The 21,081-nt window shown below is 24.7% G+C and overlaps 1 protein-coding gene across 3 annotated transcripts; it reads left to right on the top strand.

The window, feature by feature from the left end:
* Window positions 1-11,461: 11,461 nt before the first annotated feature.
* On the top strand, window positions 11,462-20,258 carry LOC113559347 (neprilysin-1-like). 3 transcript variants are annotated; one of them, XM_026965049.1, is made up of 14 exons: window positions 11,462-11,775; window positions 13,500-14,019; window positions 14,979-15,038; window positions 16,367-16,528; window positions 16,786-16,869; window positions 16,944-17,149; window positions 17,334-17,513; window positions 17,583-17,794; window positions 17,894-18,113; window positions 18,214-18,396; window positions 18,468-18,630; window positions 18,710-18,829; window positions 18,917-19,113; window positions 19,481-19,753. In XM_026965049.1, exons 2-14 carry the CDS (start codon window positions 13,617-13,619, stop codon window positions 19,751-19,753), a joined length of 2,463 nt encoding a protein of 820 aa, XP_026820850.1. In that variant the 5' UTR covers window positions 11,462-11,775; window positions 13,500-13,616. The 3 variants fall into 3 exon arrangements, with proteins under 3 accessions (XP_026820850.1, XP_026820849.1, XP_026820851.1); XM_026965048.1 differs by lacking the exon at window positions 11,462-11,775 and adding an exon at window positions 11,790-12,012; XM_026965050.1 differs by lacking the exon at window positions 11,462-11,775 and having other exon boundaries at window positions 13,617-14,019; window positions 19,481-20,258.
* The last annotated feature ends 823 nt before the right edge of the window (window positions 20,259-21,081 follow it).

Genomic DNA, 21,081 nt, shown 5'->3' with positions numbered 1-21,081 from the left:
GATATTTTATAGACAAAATGTTAAAGATAATAATAACTTATTAGGTAATGCCCATATGCTTAACGTCTGAAAAAACAAACATAGGATATTCTAAATTTACATGTATAAATACTTTTTCACGTTAGAAACCATTACCCCATTACCCGGGCCCGGGGGTGAACTGTTTTCACGAGTTTTGTAGTGTTTGTACGGTTGTTAGATACTTTATACGGTCATACAGAAAAAATAAAAAACGCGGACATTTATTCAGTTAACATATTATATAGAATAAAATTATCAAAATAAGAAATCAAGGGATGCAGATCTTGAGAAAAAATTGAATATATAACTATTTTATTAAATATTCCGTCAACTGATAAAAACGCCAAGGATGTTTATAATTTTATACCCCTTTATTTACAATTTGTGAATTTTCTTAAACATTATGGATAGTCCTATAAAAATCCTTATAGATATTGTATTTATCGCCATGTAGACTGACAGCAGTGACACAAACGGACAAAACAACCCTGCATTTTTATTTTGTGGTTTTAAAAGTGTCCATAGTGTTTTCTTATAAATGTCACCTAATTAATATGAATTGCAATCGTGATTGATTACGCGAGTTTGATTAAGTTTTGAGTAATTTAATCGTACCTCTTTAAAAAAAATGTAGTACCCAGTTTATTTTTAACGTATAAATTGTCCGAGATAAATTATTATTAGCTAATTATAAATTTATAACCATACAAAGTGTCGTGGTATGCAAATCAAACAACAGACAGTACAAACTATCCGTTTATCGGTTTGCACAGTTGACAGTTGCAGCTATGCAGCATCGTTTATCAAAATAATCGAAAATACAACAATTATTGTGGTACACACAGGAGTGAGGAGACTGGAGACTCCGTTCATCGCAGAGATTACTAACCTGGCAGATTCCAGAGCTCCCAGTGGGAATACAAGGCGTTACATATGTGTTTTTTTTTACGAAGGTATACAGGAGCCACAGGACATGTGCTGATTTACAAACCATCAGTCCTTATATCATTCTTGGTCAGTTACTGCCGTTACTGGTTATCCTTATGGTGTCTTTTGAAGCCGACCAACGTCTGCAATACTAGACTTAACGCATGCTTTCTTTTAAAAATCCGGCTTCAGCCCATCACTGCTACATTTATAGGTACAAAGGTACCACATAATAAAGTATAATTATAATAACTGAATGTAGGCTATAGCCTTGCAATTGATCAAACGACCCCGCCTATAGAGTATAGGGGAAAATGTATTAAAAATGGTAGCCACTTGCCTTTGCTTTATATTGGTATGTCGTATGTCACTAGAATATCAAAATTATACCAAATGAATGACTTATTCGTGAGAAAAGTTTAAACAGGTAAATAAGCGGGTACAACTTTTTTGTACATAAGGTGTCCAGTGGGTCACTGTAATAGTTATGGGTGTGTTAAATTTGAATTCAACAATATATCGTTGCACACGAAAAATCTAACCTGAATGGAAACGTTCTGACCAAATATATTTCACGATAATATGTTTTTTTTTTTTAAATAGTTATTTAAATAATTTATTTTAATTTTAGTATTAAGGTCGATTTATTTTTTTTCCGAAAACATTGAATTTATTATAATAATAAATATTTACATCAAATCATATCAACTTATATAATTCAAAATGTATTATGTAATAACAGTTTTCTGTAAATACCATAAAATAGTAAAAATAGATTAATAGGTATAAATAGATAATATATTAATATCTTAAAATAAATAAAAAAATATTATTGCGTGTAGTAAAATTTATAATAATAAACTATAAATACGTAAAAGTCTTAAGTTGCCACGAATAATATTTTTAAATTTTAACAAAATAATTAAAATCGTTATTTATTGTTTTTATAAATTATTTCATCCAAATTTGAAATTTAAACGTCTATAAATATAATTGTCTTTATATATTTTTTAGATTTTATGTTTTCAGTATGAACTAGGTACTTATGAAGAATCTTGTATTCATTTTTCAAAACTTACATAAAAAACAAAAAGTTTTTATGCATTTTTAACTACAAAATAGTTTGTAATTTTTACTTTTAATCCTTAAAATATCAATTAGATCTAATCTGGTACCAGAAAGTGGCAGAAACCATTTCCGTTTTTAATATCCAAGCTATTTTATTGCCTCAAAAGGTGATGAATGATGACAAACAGAAAAAAACACATCTTATAAAATCAATACACTCAATATTTTGCTCAGAATCTAAAAATTGAAATTAGGATTTTATATTATGAATGTTAATGAATATGACTATGTTTACATAATATAAATATATAATAAAATTCATAATGTTCAAATTTGCAAATTAGTAACATATATTTTGTAATAGGTAGTATACTATTTTGTTCTAATAAAAAGTATTTAACCTTTCGTTTAACGGGCTTTATATAATTTAGGAAATATATTTTGAGTTTATAATGTTGAATTATCATAGTTTTAAAGCAACTTTAAGGGCGAGTAGGGCAGATTCCACCTCTATAGCCAATGAGTTTTGGCGAACTATAGTATAATTTATTCCCCTCTCCACCATACACGCACAATTCTAAACACGCAACTGACCCATTTAATTATTATTTTAGCTTGTTAACTTTTAAAACTTATTAAATTAGTTATTTTATATTTTCCTTAATATGGTAATTTGAAATAAATATTAAACTTAATACTGAAATTCATAACGATATATTTAACTAACAATAACTATTAATTTATTCTATTAAAATATAATATAATTATATGCGCGATGTACACTATGTATTAATACTTTAGTTTGCAAATGTTTATATTGTTATGATGATTTATAAAAATTTTTTATTTTTATTATCTTATTTTTGTCATCATGAACTTGTGGTCATTTGAAACTTTAAAAGATTGTTGAGGTGGCACTGTGGCTAAAATACTTAAGACTTAGAGATATTTTAACACAATAAAAAGTAAAAACTTTTGTAGGTTCTATAATTTAACTAATAAGTAATAAATAATAATACATATAATATAGTATATATTTATAGACTTATAGTTTATTTAGTATTATATTATGTATAGCTTATATAAAGCAATATAATATTTCCCATTTATTGAACTAACATTATGGTGATTTAGCCATTTATTGGTACATATTTATTTAATGTAATTAATACAGAAGCATATTTTATTATGAGTACTGCAACGAATTTTACCAAGTATCAAAACTCATTCAAATCAATATTTAGATTTTGAGTGTAACAAAGAATACCACGTAGGTGATACGAAATAATGTTATTCTGTTTTTCGTCCTAAAAATTGTTTAAACACACAATTTAGCGATAAAAAATTGAGATAATTTCAGCGTCGGATTTTAAGCTTATTTAAGGGAGTAGAAGTAAATAGGAACACTGAAGAGTGAAATAGTGTGATGGAATGACGATATATGACTGAGAAAATTATGAAGAAATAAGTATAACATACGATACATAGGTATATCGTTATAATTATATCAGGGCCATTATCAGATTTTTTTTGTTCGGGATTATTTAGTTTTATAATTAATATTAATTTTTAAAATGTTAAACGATATATCTAAGTACTTAATGTAATTTTATTTTCAAATTTAAAATAATAATCAAAATTGGTTTATTAGTGAAAATAAAATATAACATTAGGAAAGATATATTCAGGGCAACATAATAGTACTATATTATATTAATGCATCCAGTGGGTAAGTGGGTTAGATGCATAGATAATATATAAATATAACTTATTGTCTATGGTTAGATGGCTCTATTTTTTCTATATTCCATTTAATTCGCAATAACTCAAATTCTCTTTTAAATACGTATAATATGTAGGATGTATACACAATTTTATTTAAATAATCTATTCATCTGTATAAAAAGTAAGATAATATAGTATCTACTATATTACGAAAGTATACTTTAGAAGTTTAGAAGGTAACAGGCAAGATAGTGAAGTTAAAATGTCTGATTAGTGATTTTGTTTTACTATATTTAAACGTTTCACTAAAAAAAAAGTAATTCGTCTAAATATGTATAAAAAAAAATGATAATACTGTAGTAAGTGGAACAAACATTATTAATAGTATTATAATTAGCTTTGTGATTTTAAGTTCTCACTATTCTGAGAACTGTAGGAAGTTCATTTTTTTATTGTGTTTATAAATTTATTATATAGTAATAAGGTACCTACCTAATCAAAAATTTATTAAAATTCAATTTAATTGATTAAACTTTTTATTACAACATCTGGCAAAGAAAATATAATATATACTTGTGGCCGAGAATCGAGATGATAATTTATCATATTTATAACTGTTAATAATGTTAATATTAGTTATCATAATTTAAATATCCAATAATTAAAAAAAAAGATTTCCTAGGTGGCACGTGAGTACGTGACCCCTGTAACCCCAATTGTCCACAAGCAATGACTCTGATTTATTTATTTATTTAATTGCGAGTATCATTAACTCCAGAATTATATAAAATAATAAATACTGCTTAATCTTAAATACAAATATACAATTAAAATTTAAAATTATTATTAAAATATTTATATCATCTATCATTATCCTTGCGCATATGAAGTGATAAAACCAATTCTGTCGGTTTGAACTAACCAGGTTAGATTTAGTTTATTCTATTAGAAATCTGAAACGTGAAAAGTAGAAAAACTATATATTCTGCCGAAACAGGACTTATTGGAAAAGACGCAAATTTGCAAGTATACAAAGCAAGGATTTCATTGTTGGGTGGAATTTATCCCACACATTTTATTTATAAAGCTAATGAATTTATGTAATTTATGATATTATCTGTTATATAATAATTTTATTTATCGGTTTTATATTTAAATATAGATTAACCACAAATTTCTATATAACACTATAGATAATAAATTTGTGTCATCAAATGAATCTGGTTTCGCCATTTTTTTAGTTTGAAAAGTGACACGATTATATAAAAAATATGTATATTTTTAGTACTATGGTATGTTACTTAAATAGTTTGCAATTTTTATATCCACGGTTATTAGATATTTTTTAAACTGAAATCAAAAATATGGCACGTAAGCTCCAATTATTTTGTATTCGTTTTATTTTATGAATTCTATAATTTAGTATAAATAGTATAATACAGAAAGCTATGAAAGTAACAGTTTTACTGTTTTAAATCAGTTAAATATTGGTATTATATAGTAAGTCCTACTAAGGAAGATAGAAAAGAACATCGTTGTATAAGTTGTAAATACTATATAATATGTATATATATTATATATAATTATATAATATATAATTTAAAATATTTAACAATAATTCGTTGACAATAATGGTGGTAATATTTGTAATTTGAATATTAAAATATATTTATCCATTTAAATAATAAAACCGTGTAGTTTTTATTGTAAAAAAAGTTTTATTTAATTACTTTAAAATATCGAAAAAATATACTGTAATTATTATATTAATTTTATTAATTGTTAGTTGATTGTTTTATTTTAATAACAATTTAAAATGGAATTTAATAGATTTATTAAATATTTTAGGTATTGAAATTATAAATGTAATTGTGTATCATATGTTTTAAAAAATAAATGTGATTTAATACACAGTTTAAAACTTGGAAAATTTCAAAATAATGTAGGTAATTATGTGGTTTTTTTTAAACTGAAATCGTCTTATTACGACTATTTTTTTATTTATTTGAATTTATTTAACTATTAATTATTATTTATTTTATTTTATTTTTTATTTTTATTTGAAATCAAATTGATTACTTATCTATTATTATACTAATATATTGTATCAATATGTATAAATATTGGGTTAGTATATTTTTAAAAATGGAATCAATTTTATACTCATAAGAGTTATGATTAAACGAAATAGCTCATGATACAAAATAAAAAAGAGGCCAAGAGAGCAAAGGCAGATGCTCCTGTACAGATTATCGATCGCTCAGTCTTGGTTTTTAATGAAAATGTATGTACATAACCGAGGGTGGGATTGGTAGAGGTGTAGAGTCATCCCCTCTGTAAACCCCGCCGAACCTTTGACTGGAGTAAGAGAATCATCCATAATTTTTTATTAATACAAGTGTGGTAACTGTATCTGGTTGAAAGGTCTTGGTATAACTGTACAGAAATGCCATTGCGACTCGAATAGAAAATAATAATTATATCATAATTTTATAAACGTAAAATTATCCATAAGATATTCCAAAATCGTAATTATTGTGTTAATACAGGAAAAAATAGTATTTTAAAATAATTAAAATTCATTGGAAATTACTTACGATTTTAATTTATATTAATTTATTATTTATTTAAATAATAAATTTTTTTCTCTTTATTTTTTGGTCAACTGATTGTTTTATTTAAATTAATGTTTTGATTTTGTTTTAACTTAATGTTTTTACGTTTATACTACCTATGTCCCACATTTTATGTACATAGCATACATCGCCAATCGATAACCGTATTAGGAAGTATATAGTAGGTACTTATAAATATACATTAATATATTATATTATTTTAAGACAAATAGACAATATATTTATTGGGTTAAGCGAGCACTTGGTATTATCACTATTATATATTGTTTGTTTTTCATACCTTGACCACTTTGTACGGTAAAAATAAACTGGGAAATATATATTTAGAGATGAGATTAGATAATCCAAAACTTACGAGTTAAGATCAACCGCGTGGGTTTACAGTTATTGTAATCGCTGCGACCAGTATTAGTTTGGTGACATTTGAGAGTATAACCAGAGTAGGTACACTATTCATATTTCATACACACACTATGAATAGTTTTAAAATTTAAAATCACGAAATTAAAACATAATTTTTTTTTAAACATGTGCGAGAGCCTGTACACAGTATACACATAACGAAAATAAATAATAACTAATCAACGATTACTTGAAACAGTTGAAACATTTTGCCATACATTTAACGTTAAACTTGAAATTCTATAATATAATTCATAATTTATAAAAATCAATATTTTTAAGTATATATGTATAATATACATAATATTATAAGCAATGATATTAATGACTATTTATTTATGTTTGATTTCTATAATTATACTATATTATTATCCAGCACCCGTACGGATGTACCTACCTATTTAACCTAAATTTAAATTTAGAATAGGTAAAAATTATGGAAAACTATAAAATTGTTTCTGAAATAGTACAAACACTATATGTCTATCTAAACTATCTATGCTTTTTATTTTTCTATGTAACCGTACAAAGTACCATTTAGAGGACATCGTATTTCGAATGTGTGTCTCTGTGCCACTATAATAGCAATTTTATGTTCAGAAAAATCTATTTACCTCTGTTATATTGGAGTGAGTTGACCTATTATGAAATTTAAATGTAAGAATAGTACCCATAGCCCCAAATATGCTTTTTATGTTTTAATCTATAAGTAAGTTATGAGAATTATAAATAGGAAAATTTAACATGTCTATTAATCATAATACTTAATATTCTAATTTTTAAATTTAAACTTTATAATATGTCAATTCACTCTAATTTCAAAAATAATAGACAAAAAAGTATTGTTCTGAACGTAAAGTTAACATTGTTAGTAAAATCGAAACGTACAACGTTATATACTTCGGCGACATCTTCTTAAGATAACTATAAATTATTTCTACTAATAAATCAAAGAATTTCATAATTATAATTGCAAATATGTATCTTTAAATAAATGTGGATTATGAACAATTCACTTATCTACAATAACTGTTTGACATCCGATAATACTGATAATAGTATTAATATTATAGGATAGCATATTATTACTCTAATCAGAAAAGTTTTATAAAATATTTGTAAATTTTTAATACCATAATTTTATTCGTGGATATAATTTATATGTAAATTATAATTAGCTTACCTATATATGTATTACTAGTTTATCACTTCAATAAAATCACTATATTTTGAGTCAGCCGTACTAAAAAATAGAAATACAATTGATCATTATAATAATATACAGACCTCAAAAACTATCTTTATATTTCAAAACGCTATAAAAAAAGGATTATCTGTATTCTATACTCAATATAATCAATCCACAACAATATTCCTATTATTTTTACAATGAGAAATATTTAATATAAAATTACTATAAAAGAATGTCACACTTCATATAATTATATATGTAATATACTAATATGTATAAACGTATAATGTATTATCTCTGTATTTTGTCTTTAGCAACATTTAAACTTAATTTATCTAATAATTATATTTAAATAGTTTTATTATAAATATTTAATATTAGGTATGTTTTAAGAATGAGCTTTTAGTTACTCTTCTGGAGGTTTTCAATAAAATAATGTATTTATAGATACATAATACATTTGTATCAGTTATATATCAATGTTTGACTTTTGAGGAGGGGAGGATATATTTCAACTATTATATCAAATTTCTTGGAGTTTAACAGATGAAGATCAATAAAAAAATATTTGCTACAATGTTTAATGTATTTTGTTGATTTTATTGAAATGTTAGTCATTTGGCATAGCCTACGGTGTTACTCAGTCCTTACATGTACTTATCTTATAATAATTAGAATTTAGAATTGATTTTAGACAAAAATACTATTATATGTAATATGTTTATAGGAAAATATAATATATTATAAATAATAAAATAACTAACTTAATAAAAATATTTAAAACCACGCTTTATTATCGATTAAATTAAAACAAATAAGTGTACCTATTACCTGCATTTTTTACAAAAGTCTACCACCGGGCATGTATTGTTTCCGCCAAAATTTGAAATGACCGATTCCGCCAATTTAAAAAAGGTTTGATTTCCGTTTCCACCAATCTACCTGCTATGGTAAAATTATAATAATTTGTATTAATTTTTACGATATACTTAAGTTTTAACTTGAAATAATTGTACAGGGTTTATATGATGACATTAAATATTGAAAAATATATTTATAACTAATAAAGTAAATAATAAATACATAATATTTTGTCATAGTTATAATAAATACAATAATAAAGTAAAAGTCAACGATGCATATATATTTTTTATTATATAATTTAGGATTTGTGAACTATAAAGATTTTTATTTTTTACCAAAAATATGGAATATATTAAAATAATTATTCCATAGCAGGTAGATTGGCGGAAACGGGCGATGGCGGAAACGGGTAATTTCCCTACCACCTGGTACCTACGCATATTTATAGCCGAAACATTTTAAAGTAAATAATTTATGAAATATTTGTTAGCTTGTGATAATAATGATGGAAGGTTTGATAAAGATTGTTTATGGTGGGTAATGTCTTTTACGGTTAGGTATTATTTATTTATTTATTATGAATTAAACGGGCTGAGCGCTTTATAAAATTAAGTAGATATACAAAAAAAAAAAAAAAAATTACAATTATTACATGATGATATTAAATACAAAACAATAGAAATACATTTTAAGTGTGTGTACAATTAAACATTTAGAAAGTTATAGGTACGGTCTGCGGTGGCATGCGACATCAAAGTCTTATAGGTTATTTTTCATGTAATTGGTGGCACTAAAAGGTATATGAAACATAGCAGTAGAGCGGGAGGATGGTTGTGGAACTTTAAATATAAATAGGGAAAGTAAAGAAGGAGAATCTATAATACCAGTCAGTAGGTCTTTTAAAAATTTATTACCAAAATAACGTCGGCGATCAGCAAAAGCAGCTAAACCAAAATTAGTGGGAACAAGAGAGTAATCACGAGGACAAGCAATGACCTGTAAGTAGCTGGCAAAACGGAAAAACCTTAAAATTTAAAAATTTAAATTCATTTTGAGCGCTGCCCAAAGTAGGTACAGAATATCAATTTAACATAATTAAATGTACAATACAAAAATGTATAAAGTAAGTACTTATAACAATTGTAGATAGAAAACGCAAAAAGATAAACACTTATAATATAAGTATATCTTTGATAGATTTTCCACAGTAATTAATAGCCAAATATTATGTATTATGTTATTATAAGTCTGTTTATAACACCGGAGTTAAAGTTATACAGTATACTTGGTGTTTTCCGTAACGTTTCATATGCCAAATTTATTATCAGGTGTAATATGAGTCGTGTTCGTCAGCGTATTCCACTACGTAAATTATAATGTACATTTATATACAATTTTGGTATACATATGTCTTTTGTCACTTGTATAGTCCATCCCCAAGTTATAAGATTTATATTTCAAGTGATGATTATGAAATATTTACTTTTATTTATGCTGTTAAAAAAATTAAATTACCTTAAAATTAAATAAAACAAAACAATTTCAGAATTTTAAACAGGAATTTTTTAAAATAATAAAATGTATCAAGTGTAAGAACTAAAATATAATTACAATTTTCAATCTATAAAATTATGACTTTACGAACATGTGGGTTATGACTTATGACACATGGCATTATTTTAGTTTGATTCATATAATGAATAGATAACAAGTGATTATTTTGCAGTTTATAATTGACAATTTTTTTAAACCTTGGTTCTTAAAACACAATATGCAACAAAATTGCATATATTTCCTTGTTTTAATATGTAACGTGTTTATGGATAACAAAAACAATTTTTTGATTATTAATTATTACGTACGTGATTATACATAAAATTATAAAAATCAACCTACAGGTATACGACCGAGCTACGACGGTTGACGATATATTTAATATTTTTTTTAGTGATTAGTTCATTATAATTACAAAGACTAAGTAAAAGTGTGTTGCATGTGGTGTAAATGAGAAAAATCAATGATATTGCTATATTGCTGTAAATAATAGATATTATTAATATTGTGAGTAAAAGAAAAAAATATTAATATTAAATAATGAGTATTTTTTAAAACTATTTTTAGTTATTTACCAATTTATGATTGGAATAATAAGATTTATATAATCATAATAGGTATAGAGGTTTTTATTATTGTCTCTATTTTTAGCTAAATAAATAAATATAATATTTATGTTTGATAAGTTGTGTAAGTTATTTAGTTATGTACATGTATATTATATATTATAAATATTTTATATTTATATATGTTATATTATATATTATATACATGTATATTATATATAGGTATTAAATATATAAGTTTGTAATATAATATATTTTAGTTGGACGTTTAAATGTATCAACAGTTGAATGTACCAAAATGTACTCAAATGTAACTACTATAATTTTTTAATTATTTAATATTCATTTTCTGCATATTTTGTTTCTATAATTTTAGCCCTATCTAGTATCATACAGCGAAACTACGTACTAGCTCTTGTGGTGTTTATTGATTGCATATCCTTGTCGCCGGACACAGTGCAGCATCCTGGTTTCATTTTTTTTTTCATGCTACCTGTTTCAAATTTTTATAAAACGCCCATTATTTTAACATTGTAGTTTTTGTTTTGTTTGTTGTGTCATGTTAATTGAATGTATTGAATGAATCGATTAAATCTATACATTTAATAAATTTATATCGTGTAAACGAATGTTTATGTCGTATTTTCTATTTGTATGGTGGTGTGAAGTCTTTCGGAAGCTGTTGATCAATTATACTAATTTGTGTGTTTCTCAGGAAAGTAGGCATTGATTGGCACCCGTGAGAAAGAATCAGCGCGAAAAAGGAAGCGCGTGCCCGTGGCGAAAGTAGTCGAAGGTTGTCGAATGATAATATACTTAGGTATAGTATTGTGTTATTTTTTCATCAAGTTTACTCGTATATAAAGCAGTTCGTCTCTTTAAACGGATACTAGTGTAGTTATAGGTTCTCGACGGTTTCTTTACCCGCTTGGAGAGTGTTTAATTTTTGTTAAAAATTTATGTAAGATATCAAAAAGCTGATACTTGTAAATAAGACACTTACCTACTTGTAAACTAATTGTGTGCATATATTTTAGACGACTATTAACAGTGTGAAGTAAGTTTTTAAAAATGTCATTAATAATATCATATATTTAATTTATGTACAAGTATTTACACATTATTCATGAGCTAAAAATACCCAGTGTTAAGAAAGATAGTTTGTTAAAATTATTTAAAATTTACATAATATTTTATAAAATAATTATAAAATATTTCTAGAGATATTTGGACTATTTTCGATATTTTATGAAAAATGAAAATATTATTATTAAAGTTTTCATACTTTAGAATATAATATACAAATTAACTTTTGAACATTTTTAAGTTCCTATATGATATGCATACAATTTTATATTTCAAAAATATATACCTGCATATTAGTGTATAATACTTAAGTTAAGTTAGTTATTTTACGGCTTACCTATTTATTTTATGATATTTGAAGATTCAAATTTATAATTTATAATTTATTTTATTCGAGCAATTAAAAATTGTGATTTTCCTTTCTGTGTATGTTTATTATTATTGTAAAAATATTATACTTAAATATTACATTTTGTTTATTTTAATTAACTGAAATTAAAATATTATTGAATAATTTAGTTTAAATATTAGAAACATAATTTATTATTTTTATTTTATTATATAATACTGTTTTATATTTGGTTTGCATAAAAAAAATAAATAATTAATTAATCAGTTAAAAATATAATTCTTATATTCGCTTGTATTACCAAAATACATTTTTATTTCAAATTTTTGGCCAAGGACATTACTTTATACATGTATACATGTGTGCCTGTATGTGTGCGCGCGCGTAATAGAATGATAAATAATAATACTAGTGAGATTACAGGGTCGAAAAAAAATCAAAAAAAAAAATGTTTGATCAAATAATTTACAATATTTGATTTTTGAAGTTTTTGAGAACTGAATCTCATAAGATCTTAGCTAATTTTTGGTAAACTTATCTCTGCTTAAAATTGTTTTGCAAATGCAATAATGTGTCAATAATTTTAAATTGAAAACATTCATAAACCTTTGGTTTACTTTAATCCTGTACTACGTTTTGTTATTTAAGAAACTAAACTATTAACATACCTAGCTAATTAATTATTCAGTATTGAAGAAATCATTTAATGTTAACTTGTGTATGAATTTTGAAAAAAATCAGTAAAATATAGATTGGTTATGGACGTTTATTAATAAATAATTAAGTTAGAATACATTTTTTTCTATGTTTTTTAACGTTCAAATTAATTATTATTTGGTAAGGTATACGTATAACCCATTTTAAATTTATAAGTTGTTGCATGGCCCTTTTTAAGATTTTTTAATATTCTATGCAAACGTTTATTGATAGTTATAATTCCTATACAATTTGTTTTAAATTTTTTTCAACAAGATAAGTACATTAATTACTTAATGATCCAAAGAGGGTAAATAATCATTTTTCAATTCTTTGATCAAGTTAAATTTAAAATTATACTACCGTTGTAGTATTGAATATTATTTCAAATATATATATTTTTTTTTTTTTAGAAAACGGATTATGAAAACACGAAAATAACACGTAATCAATTAAAATGAATGTTTCATACATGGAAATTAATTGTTGGATAAATTACGAAATGGGATTTTTATAAATTGAAAAAAATCATGATGCCGAATAATTCTCCTACGAATACAACGTGCAAAGAAGGGTCTCCTCTCAGACCATGTAATGATGATTTAGAGGTTGGAAACACAAAAGGCAATGAGGTTACAAACAATGGATATTTCGGGAGACAGTATCAAAAAGCACTTTTACCAGATGTACGGATTTCATCAGCTGACGAACGACCATCCAAGAGCAAGTTCCGTGTCCGCAACGTTAGTCCTATGCAAGTGCCTAGGCATAAAACAAGCTCTACATGTTACCGGATATTAGTTCCCGAAACAAATACGGAAAAACTAGTACTTTTCGTTTGTCTTACTGTGTTTTTCACCTTACTTGCCTCGCTAGTATATTTCTTTGTGAAAATAGAATGCATATTTGGAGCTAAAGATCAAAAATGTAAAAGTTAGTATACATGTTATAATCAATTAACCAATTAACTTAATCGTTCAATATACGTACAATTGACAAAATAAAAACTAATAAATTAAGTTATTTCATCAGTAAAAATATATAATAATTTATCACAGTAAATTTTTTCTAATTCTAATTCCAAATTTTGAATGAAAGCTAAAGGAAATATCTGTATAATTTTTTTATCATTATTTACAGTTTTTCTATTAATTAAATATTATGTAACAAAAATAAAATTGTGATTTTGAACATGTGAGAATAAAATTAATATAATTTGAGCTAAACTTATATATTTTAAAATTAAAATTTAATATACATGTTTACAATTTATTAGTTTTTGTGATGCGATAATAATTGCTTCAAAAGTTATCATGACAAAAAAGGCTTACTGTTACAACCCTTATGGTCGCTCCTATAGCAGTGTATAGCATGTCTACATTTTGTTTATAATATTCAAACAATTTTAACGGAAGTAAATAAAATAACCTTCATTTATAATTCAGCGTTAAAAATGATTATCCCCCGATTCGTACTTAAAATATATTACTATAAACGACATAAAGAAACCTTGCTTCCAGGCTCCAGTGTCAAAAATTACAAAAGCATAACCACAAATAGCTATAACCTATAAGGTTATACTGATACATATCTATAAAGTATTAAATCAAAACAGACAATGTTGACAATTGTTCGAAAAAACAAGTATCAAGTGCATAAAATGAACATTATTTGTCAAAATCTTTCATAATATTATGACTTGTACAACTTTTAATCATTAAAAATGCCTATAGGACATCAATGCGACCGGTTTTAATCGACCTTGACACTATTAATATTAACAATAAAACAATCATCAATCAATTTTCAATAACAACGACATCTTATACTAATTATTATAATTATTTAAATAATATTTATAAGATATGTGTATAATTGTTTAATTATTCTAGGTAACTGGTTCTCAAATAATGAACCTGGTGTATGTATGAAAGAAGAATGCGTTAAGACAGGTAATTATTATATAATATACGTTGTTTATTAGACAAATCGTATATCTAATTTGATCATTAAAAAAAAAATAAAATAAATACATTTTAAAAACCTGTGTTATTAGTTATTTTGTAACTATTATAAATTGTATCAAATGTCGTATAATCGTTAATGTTTTTTTTCAAATTCATTGAGTTAGTATTTTAACAAAATTTAGTTTATAATTTACCTACAATTAAATTTTATTATTTTTGATATACTTTTAAAACGAATTCTTAAATAGTTTAAGTTACTTTAATTTTCAAAGTCAATTGACAAGACGATTTTTTTATTTCAAGTATTTAATAATTTTAATTATACAATATTACAATGCATATTTTCAGAAATTTAACTGTGGAAAATCACTAATTTAATTTTTATACTTATTATATTATTAAATTGTACAGATGTACATTTTGTAGATTTGGTTTTTTAAAAATGTAATCATATTCATTGTTTTAAATAATTTTAATATTTTACAGTTGCTGTCTTACGCTTTTACTTCTTCAATTAAAATTTAATAATAAAATTAAATGCATATAAAATAAAATTATAGTATCTTAAATTTCAAGTAAGTACTCTTATTTTTCTAAGTAATAATATAATTAATACTATGCCAATTAAGGTATAAAATAAATAACTATGATGCAGGTAATTACGAATGTACTCTACCATAAAATTAAAAAAGTTACATATTTTTTAAGTATTATAAATCGTTAAAAAATACGTATAATTGGAAACTGTGATATTAAAATATAAAATAATTACCATATATAATAGTATTAAAAATTTAATTTATTTATTCTGCATACGATAATGGAATAATATTGTGTCCATTTCAAAACCCCATGATAATAATATACCCTTATTGCAGTACTACATAACTACGTTACATAACGGATTTTGCATATAGTGTAATATGTAGTAACTGGTAGATAATAGTAGATACCTTAATATGTAAGCTGTATTATACTATTATTAGCAAATTAATGTGAGTAGTTTAATTGATTACATTTTACCTATTTAATATGATAGGTATTCAGCATCTATATGAAAATATATGATTTATAATATATTGTGTTAATTGTATTTAATTATATAGCGACAAAAAAAAAAAAATAACTTTTAAAATATTTTTGTTCTAAAAAAATGTACTTTCATGTTATTATCTTTATGTAAGGTACCTATAATACTTTATTTTATTTCATTATTTATTGTGCCACATTATTATTTTTTAAATTAAAAAATACATGATATATAATGTGTTAACATTAGGTATATATTTTTTAATCAATATTTATTTTTATAGCTGCTTCATTATTGTCAGCGATGGATCCAACTGCAGATCCTTGTGATGATTTTTATCAATTTGCTTGTGGTACCTGGGATAAAAGGCATTTAATTCCTGAAGATAAAAGCAGTATCAATACATTTGAAGTGCTTGCTGATCGATTACAAGTTATTTTAAAAGGTTAGTTTTTTAAAAGCATTTAAAAATATCTAAAATAAAATACATAGAACAATATTTTTTTTTATAGAAATTTGAAATTCAAATTTTAATATATAAAGAAAAAATAAATAACTTTATATGTAATTAATTTATGGATATTTATTAAGATACAATGATTTGAGTAGTATATTAAAACGTAGAGTATATACTTAATATAGTCATATAGGTATTAAATATTTTCATATATATGTATCTTTAAACGTATTGTTTTTGTTTAGGACTTCTAGAAGAATCAGTAAATAGACTTGACAGTTCAGCAACAATTAAAGCAAAACTATTTTATAAATCATGCATGAATATTAGTAAGTACTTAACTAAATTGTTTTAGCGGATTCTAAATAGATATTCAATTTAAACATAACCTACTTGAATTTAGCTCAAATCAGATATATCGGAGACTTACCTATCCGTGAGCTCTTAAAGTCAATTGGAGGCTGGCCGGTGATCGAAACAAATTGGCGACCACCTGATTATAGTATTGAAGTTTTGCTTGGTCGATTAAAAAAAGAATTCAATGAAGGAATCATAATTGAACCATGGGTTGGGCCAGATGATAAAAACTCTTCTGTAAACATCCTTCAGGTGCGAAAAAAGTAAGACATTAATGTAGTCGCATCTACATAGTAAGAACAAACAAGTAGAAAATAATATAATATGATTGACGTGTTGGCTTATACATTTATGCATTTATTTAACAAGTGTTAATTAAAACATATTATTACTTCTGTAATTACTATCTTTTTTATTTTTTTTTTATAAAATTTAGTTGGATCAAATGCAATTGGGATTACCGAGCAGAGATTATTTTTTAAAAGACAGTAGTGCTGAAGCATTACAAGCTTATCATAAATATATGTCTGAAGTAGCTGTGTTATTAGGGGCAAATAAGTCAACAGCGCCTTTTGAACTATTAAAAATTATTGAATTTGAAATTGAAATAGCAAATGTGAGTACATTTAATATTTATAATTTTATGTTGTAAAATGGTTTAATGTTTAATTATTATAATATTTAGATTACTCAAACGGAAACCGATCGGCATGACACAACTGGCACATATTTAAAACTTCCATTGAAAGATTTACAAAAGCAAGTTCCAGAATTTGATTGGCAATTATATCTGAAAACTATTTTGCAAATTAAACTTTCCGATCAGGAACCTGTAGTTAGTTATGCTATGTCATACTTTACACAACTCGGTTATCTTATAAAAAAAACTGATAGAAGGTAAATAAATAACTTAAAAATTAATGTGCTACTACTATATTTTGGTTCATTAAAACATACTATTAAATATTTAAACATTTTTTTTTTTTTTTTATATAGGGTTATTCATAATTACATTATCTGGAGACTAGTTCAAAGCACTGTACTTCCGCATATGATTGATGATTTTCAGTATAAAAGACTAAATTTTAAGAAAATATTATTGGGAATTCTCAATGAACGAAGTAGATGGAGAGATTGTGTAGATTGGACTAACAAGCGACTTGGAATGGCAGTTGGCGCTTTATTTATAAGAGATAATTTCAGCTTAGAGAGTAAAGTACGATTAAAACATAAACGTTTTCAAAAATTAAATTAAAATGTATTTTACAGTATGAAGTAGAAAATATACAGTGTTTTATTATATATTTTTTGATAAGGTGACTGCTATGGATATGATACAATCAATTCGAGAAGCATTCAATGAACTTTTAAATGAAAACCATTGGATGGACGAACAAACAAGAATAGTGGCTAAAGCAAAGGCGGATGCTATGAAAGAACGAATTGGATATCCAGAAGTATTAACAGATCCAGACGAGTTGGAAAAAGAATATACTATGGTAAGTTTTAAGTATTTTAGTCGTTTTAGAATTATCTTTCTTGTTATTTCAAATTTTTGTTTATTTTTTAGTTGAATGTAACGGAAAATCAATTTATTCTTAATGTATTTAATGTGCTAAAGTTTGATGCTTATCAAAATTTAGAAAGACTAAGAAAACCCGTTGACAAAGATAAATGGTCAACAGAACCTGCAGTGGTTAATGCATTTTATAATCCGAATAAAAATCATATTGGTAAGTTTAAATCATATAGTAAATAGTTACAACATATGTAAATATATGATAAATAATAAATTGGATTTTAATTTATTAGTCATCCCTGCTGGTATTCTTCAACCTTTATTTTATAGTCAACATTTTCCTAAATCTTTAAATTATGGTGGGATTGGTGTAGTAATCGGTCACGAGATTACTCACGGATTCGACGATAAAGGTAAGTACCTCATACTTAAGTATATTTCGTTTGTAGATGATTAATATTACTCAAATATTTTAACACAACTTAAATTACCGTTTATAGGTCGACAGTTTGATAAAAATGGTAATATGATCGAGTGGTGGGATTCTAAAACAATATATACGTTCAGGGAAAAAGCTCAGTGTATGGTGGATCAATATTCAAAGTACAAAATGCAAGAAGTAAATTTACACGTTAATGGACGCATGACACAAGGCGAAAACATAGCTGACAACGGTGGACTTAAACAGTCATTCCGGGTATATATAATTATAAACTTTATAATTATTATGTTAACCCGTTATATAAGTATATAAATGATGAAAATGATATAATATAAATATATACTACGATGAGCGTATATTAAACATAACTCATAAGTAGTACCTACCTGAAGCGATAAAAATTTACAATTCGTATTTTATAATAAGGACGGTTGTTGTGTATTGAGTGTCAAGACCGAAATCTTTTCAGAAGACAATAATAAAACGTTTAAATTTTTAAAATCTTAATGTATAATATAAAAATTATTATCAAAAAGTGAGTTGACGGTCTTTACACAATGAACGTTCATATCTTAGATACTCGTGTACTGGAAAACTTACAAAAACAATACATTATTTTCAGGCTTATAAGAAATGGGTGTCCAAACATGGAGAAGAACCATTACTTCCTGGCATTGCAATGTCACACGACCAACTGTTTTTTTTAAATTACGCACAAATTTGGTGTGGTTCAATGCGACCAGAAGACGCACTGACAAAAGTCAGATCCTCCGTACATTCGCCTGGGCCCACACGAGTTTGGGGTCCCTTGTCGAATTCCGATGACTTTGCCAAAGCATATAAATGTGCGCCTGGATCTCGAATGAATCCTGTCGATAAATGCATTGTTTGGTAGAATTCGTTACTACATAGGTTATATTTACATTTCATATCTGAATTCTATTTGTTATTGATAAACCATTTATTTTATTCTCACATTTTAGCTGTTTACTCATAATACAGGGCAAAGTACTTACAAAGCATATCATATTAAAATAATAGACATGCAATTTGATAATAGGTTCATAATCAAATTGATAATTTTCTCATAAAACTTATGTTTCACTATAATATTTTTATCTGATATTCTGACTATTGTGAATTGTGATTATCCTAAACTATTACGTACCAATAAATTAAAAGTTAAAAATCAATATATCACCATAATTTCTTATTTTTACAACTTACAAATAATTATTTAAAAATTATTAAAACGTTTAAATTTGTTTTATGAATTAATATAAAATGACTATTTAATACTAAAATTACTACTAAGGTACTTTGAAAATTTGCCTTGTATTGTAGCTTGTAAACAGATCACCAAAATATTTTTAATTTAGTCGTAGGTTTTTTCAAACGTGTGCGTGTGTTAAATCATTGTTTTGAATTGATTTATAAATTATACATAAAAAGTAGAATAGGTAGTTACAAAAATAATATCAATTAAATTATTTAATTCATTTTTTGACTAAAAATAAATTATAATAATAAGGTTCGAAAATGATTCCTTATTATTATTATTTTTTTTAATTTAATTTTTTTTTATAATTAAAATAACGTAATTTGACTTTTACATTTTTCTTTGTTTATAAATTCTAATAAGGTAGTTGTTATTAGTGTTGCACAACGATATGTTTTCAATTATTGATATCGAATAACAAACGATATCCATATAATTTATAAAACTAAAAACAATATAATACTATAATTGTTTTAACGCATTTCTTTTGGAATTATAGACATTAAAAAAAAGTTTTCATATTAAATTACTTACTATAGGTAAACAAGAAAAGCATAAAAATTATTGACGGAAAAGTAGAAAAATTAAATATTTAATTAAAATTATAGTTATATTATCGAGTAAACTATAAGTTATTAATTATTATTAAATAACTCAAAGAAGTATTGCTTATTGTTAGTGTTTATCATTTTTTGCTATTGATTAATTGTCAAAACTTAAATATATAGAAAATGAAAACTCTAATGAAATGATATTGAACGTCGATGTATTTTCGATAAATTAGTCACATCGATATTGGTGAAATTGGTTTAATATCGTTGTGCATCACTAGTTGTTATAATAGTTTATTATAAATACAAAAATATGTAAGTAGGTATTTGAAATTTTTCCCATTTAATTTTTGGTTATAATATAGACAATTTAGTACAATATTTAAAACACTG

The sequence above is a fragment of the Rhopalosiphum maidis genome, chromosome 1 (assembly GCF_003676215.2).
Source record: "Rhopalosiphum maidis isolate BTI-1 chromosome 1, ASM367621v3, whole genome shotgun sequence".
Classification (NCBI taxonomy): Eukaryota; Metazoa; Arthropoda; class Insecta; order Hemiptera; family Aphididae; genus Rhopalosiphum; species Rhopalosiphum maidis.
The sequence above is the reverse complement of the archived record's forward strand: the minus strand, read 5'-3'. Positions and strand labels throughout refer to the sequence as shown.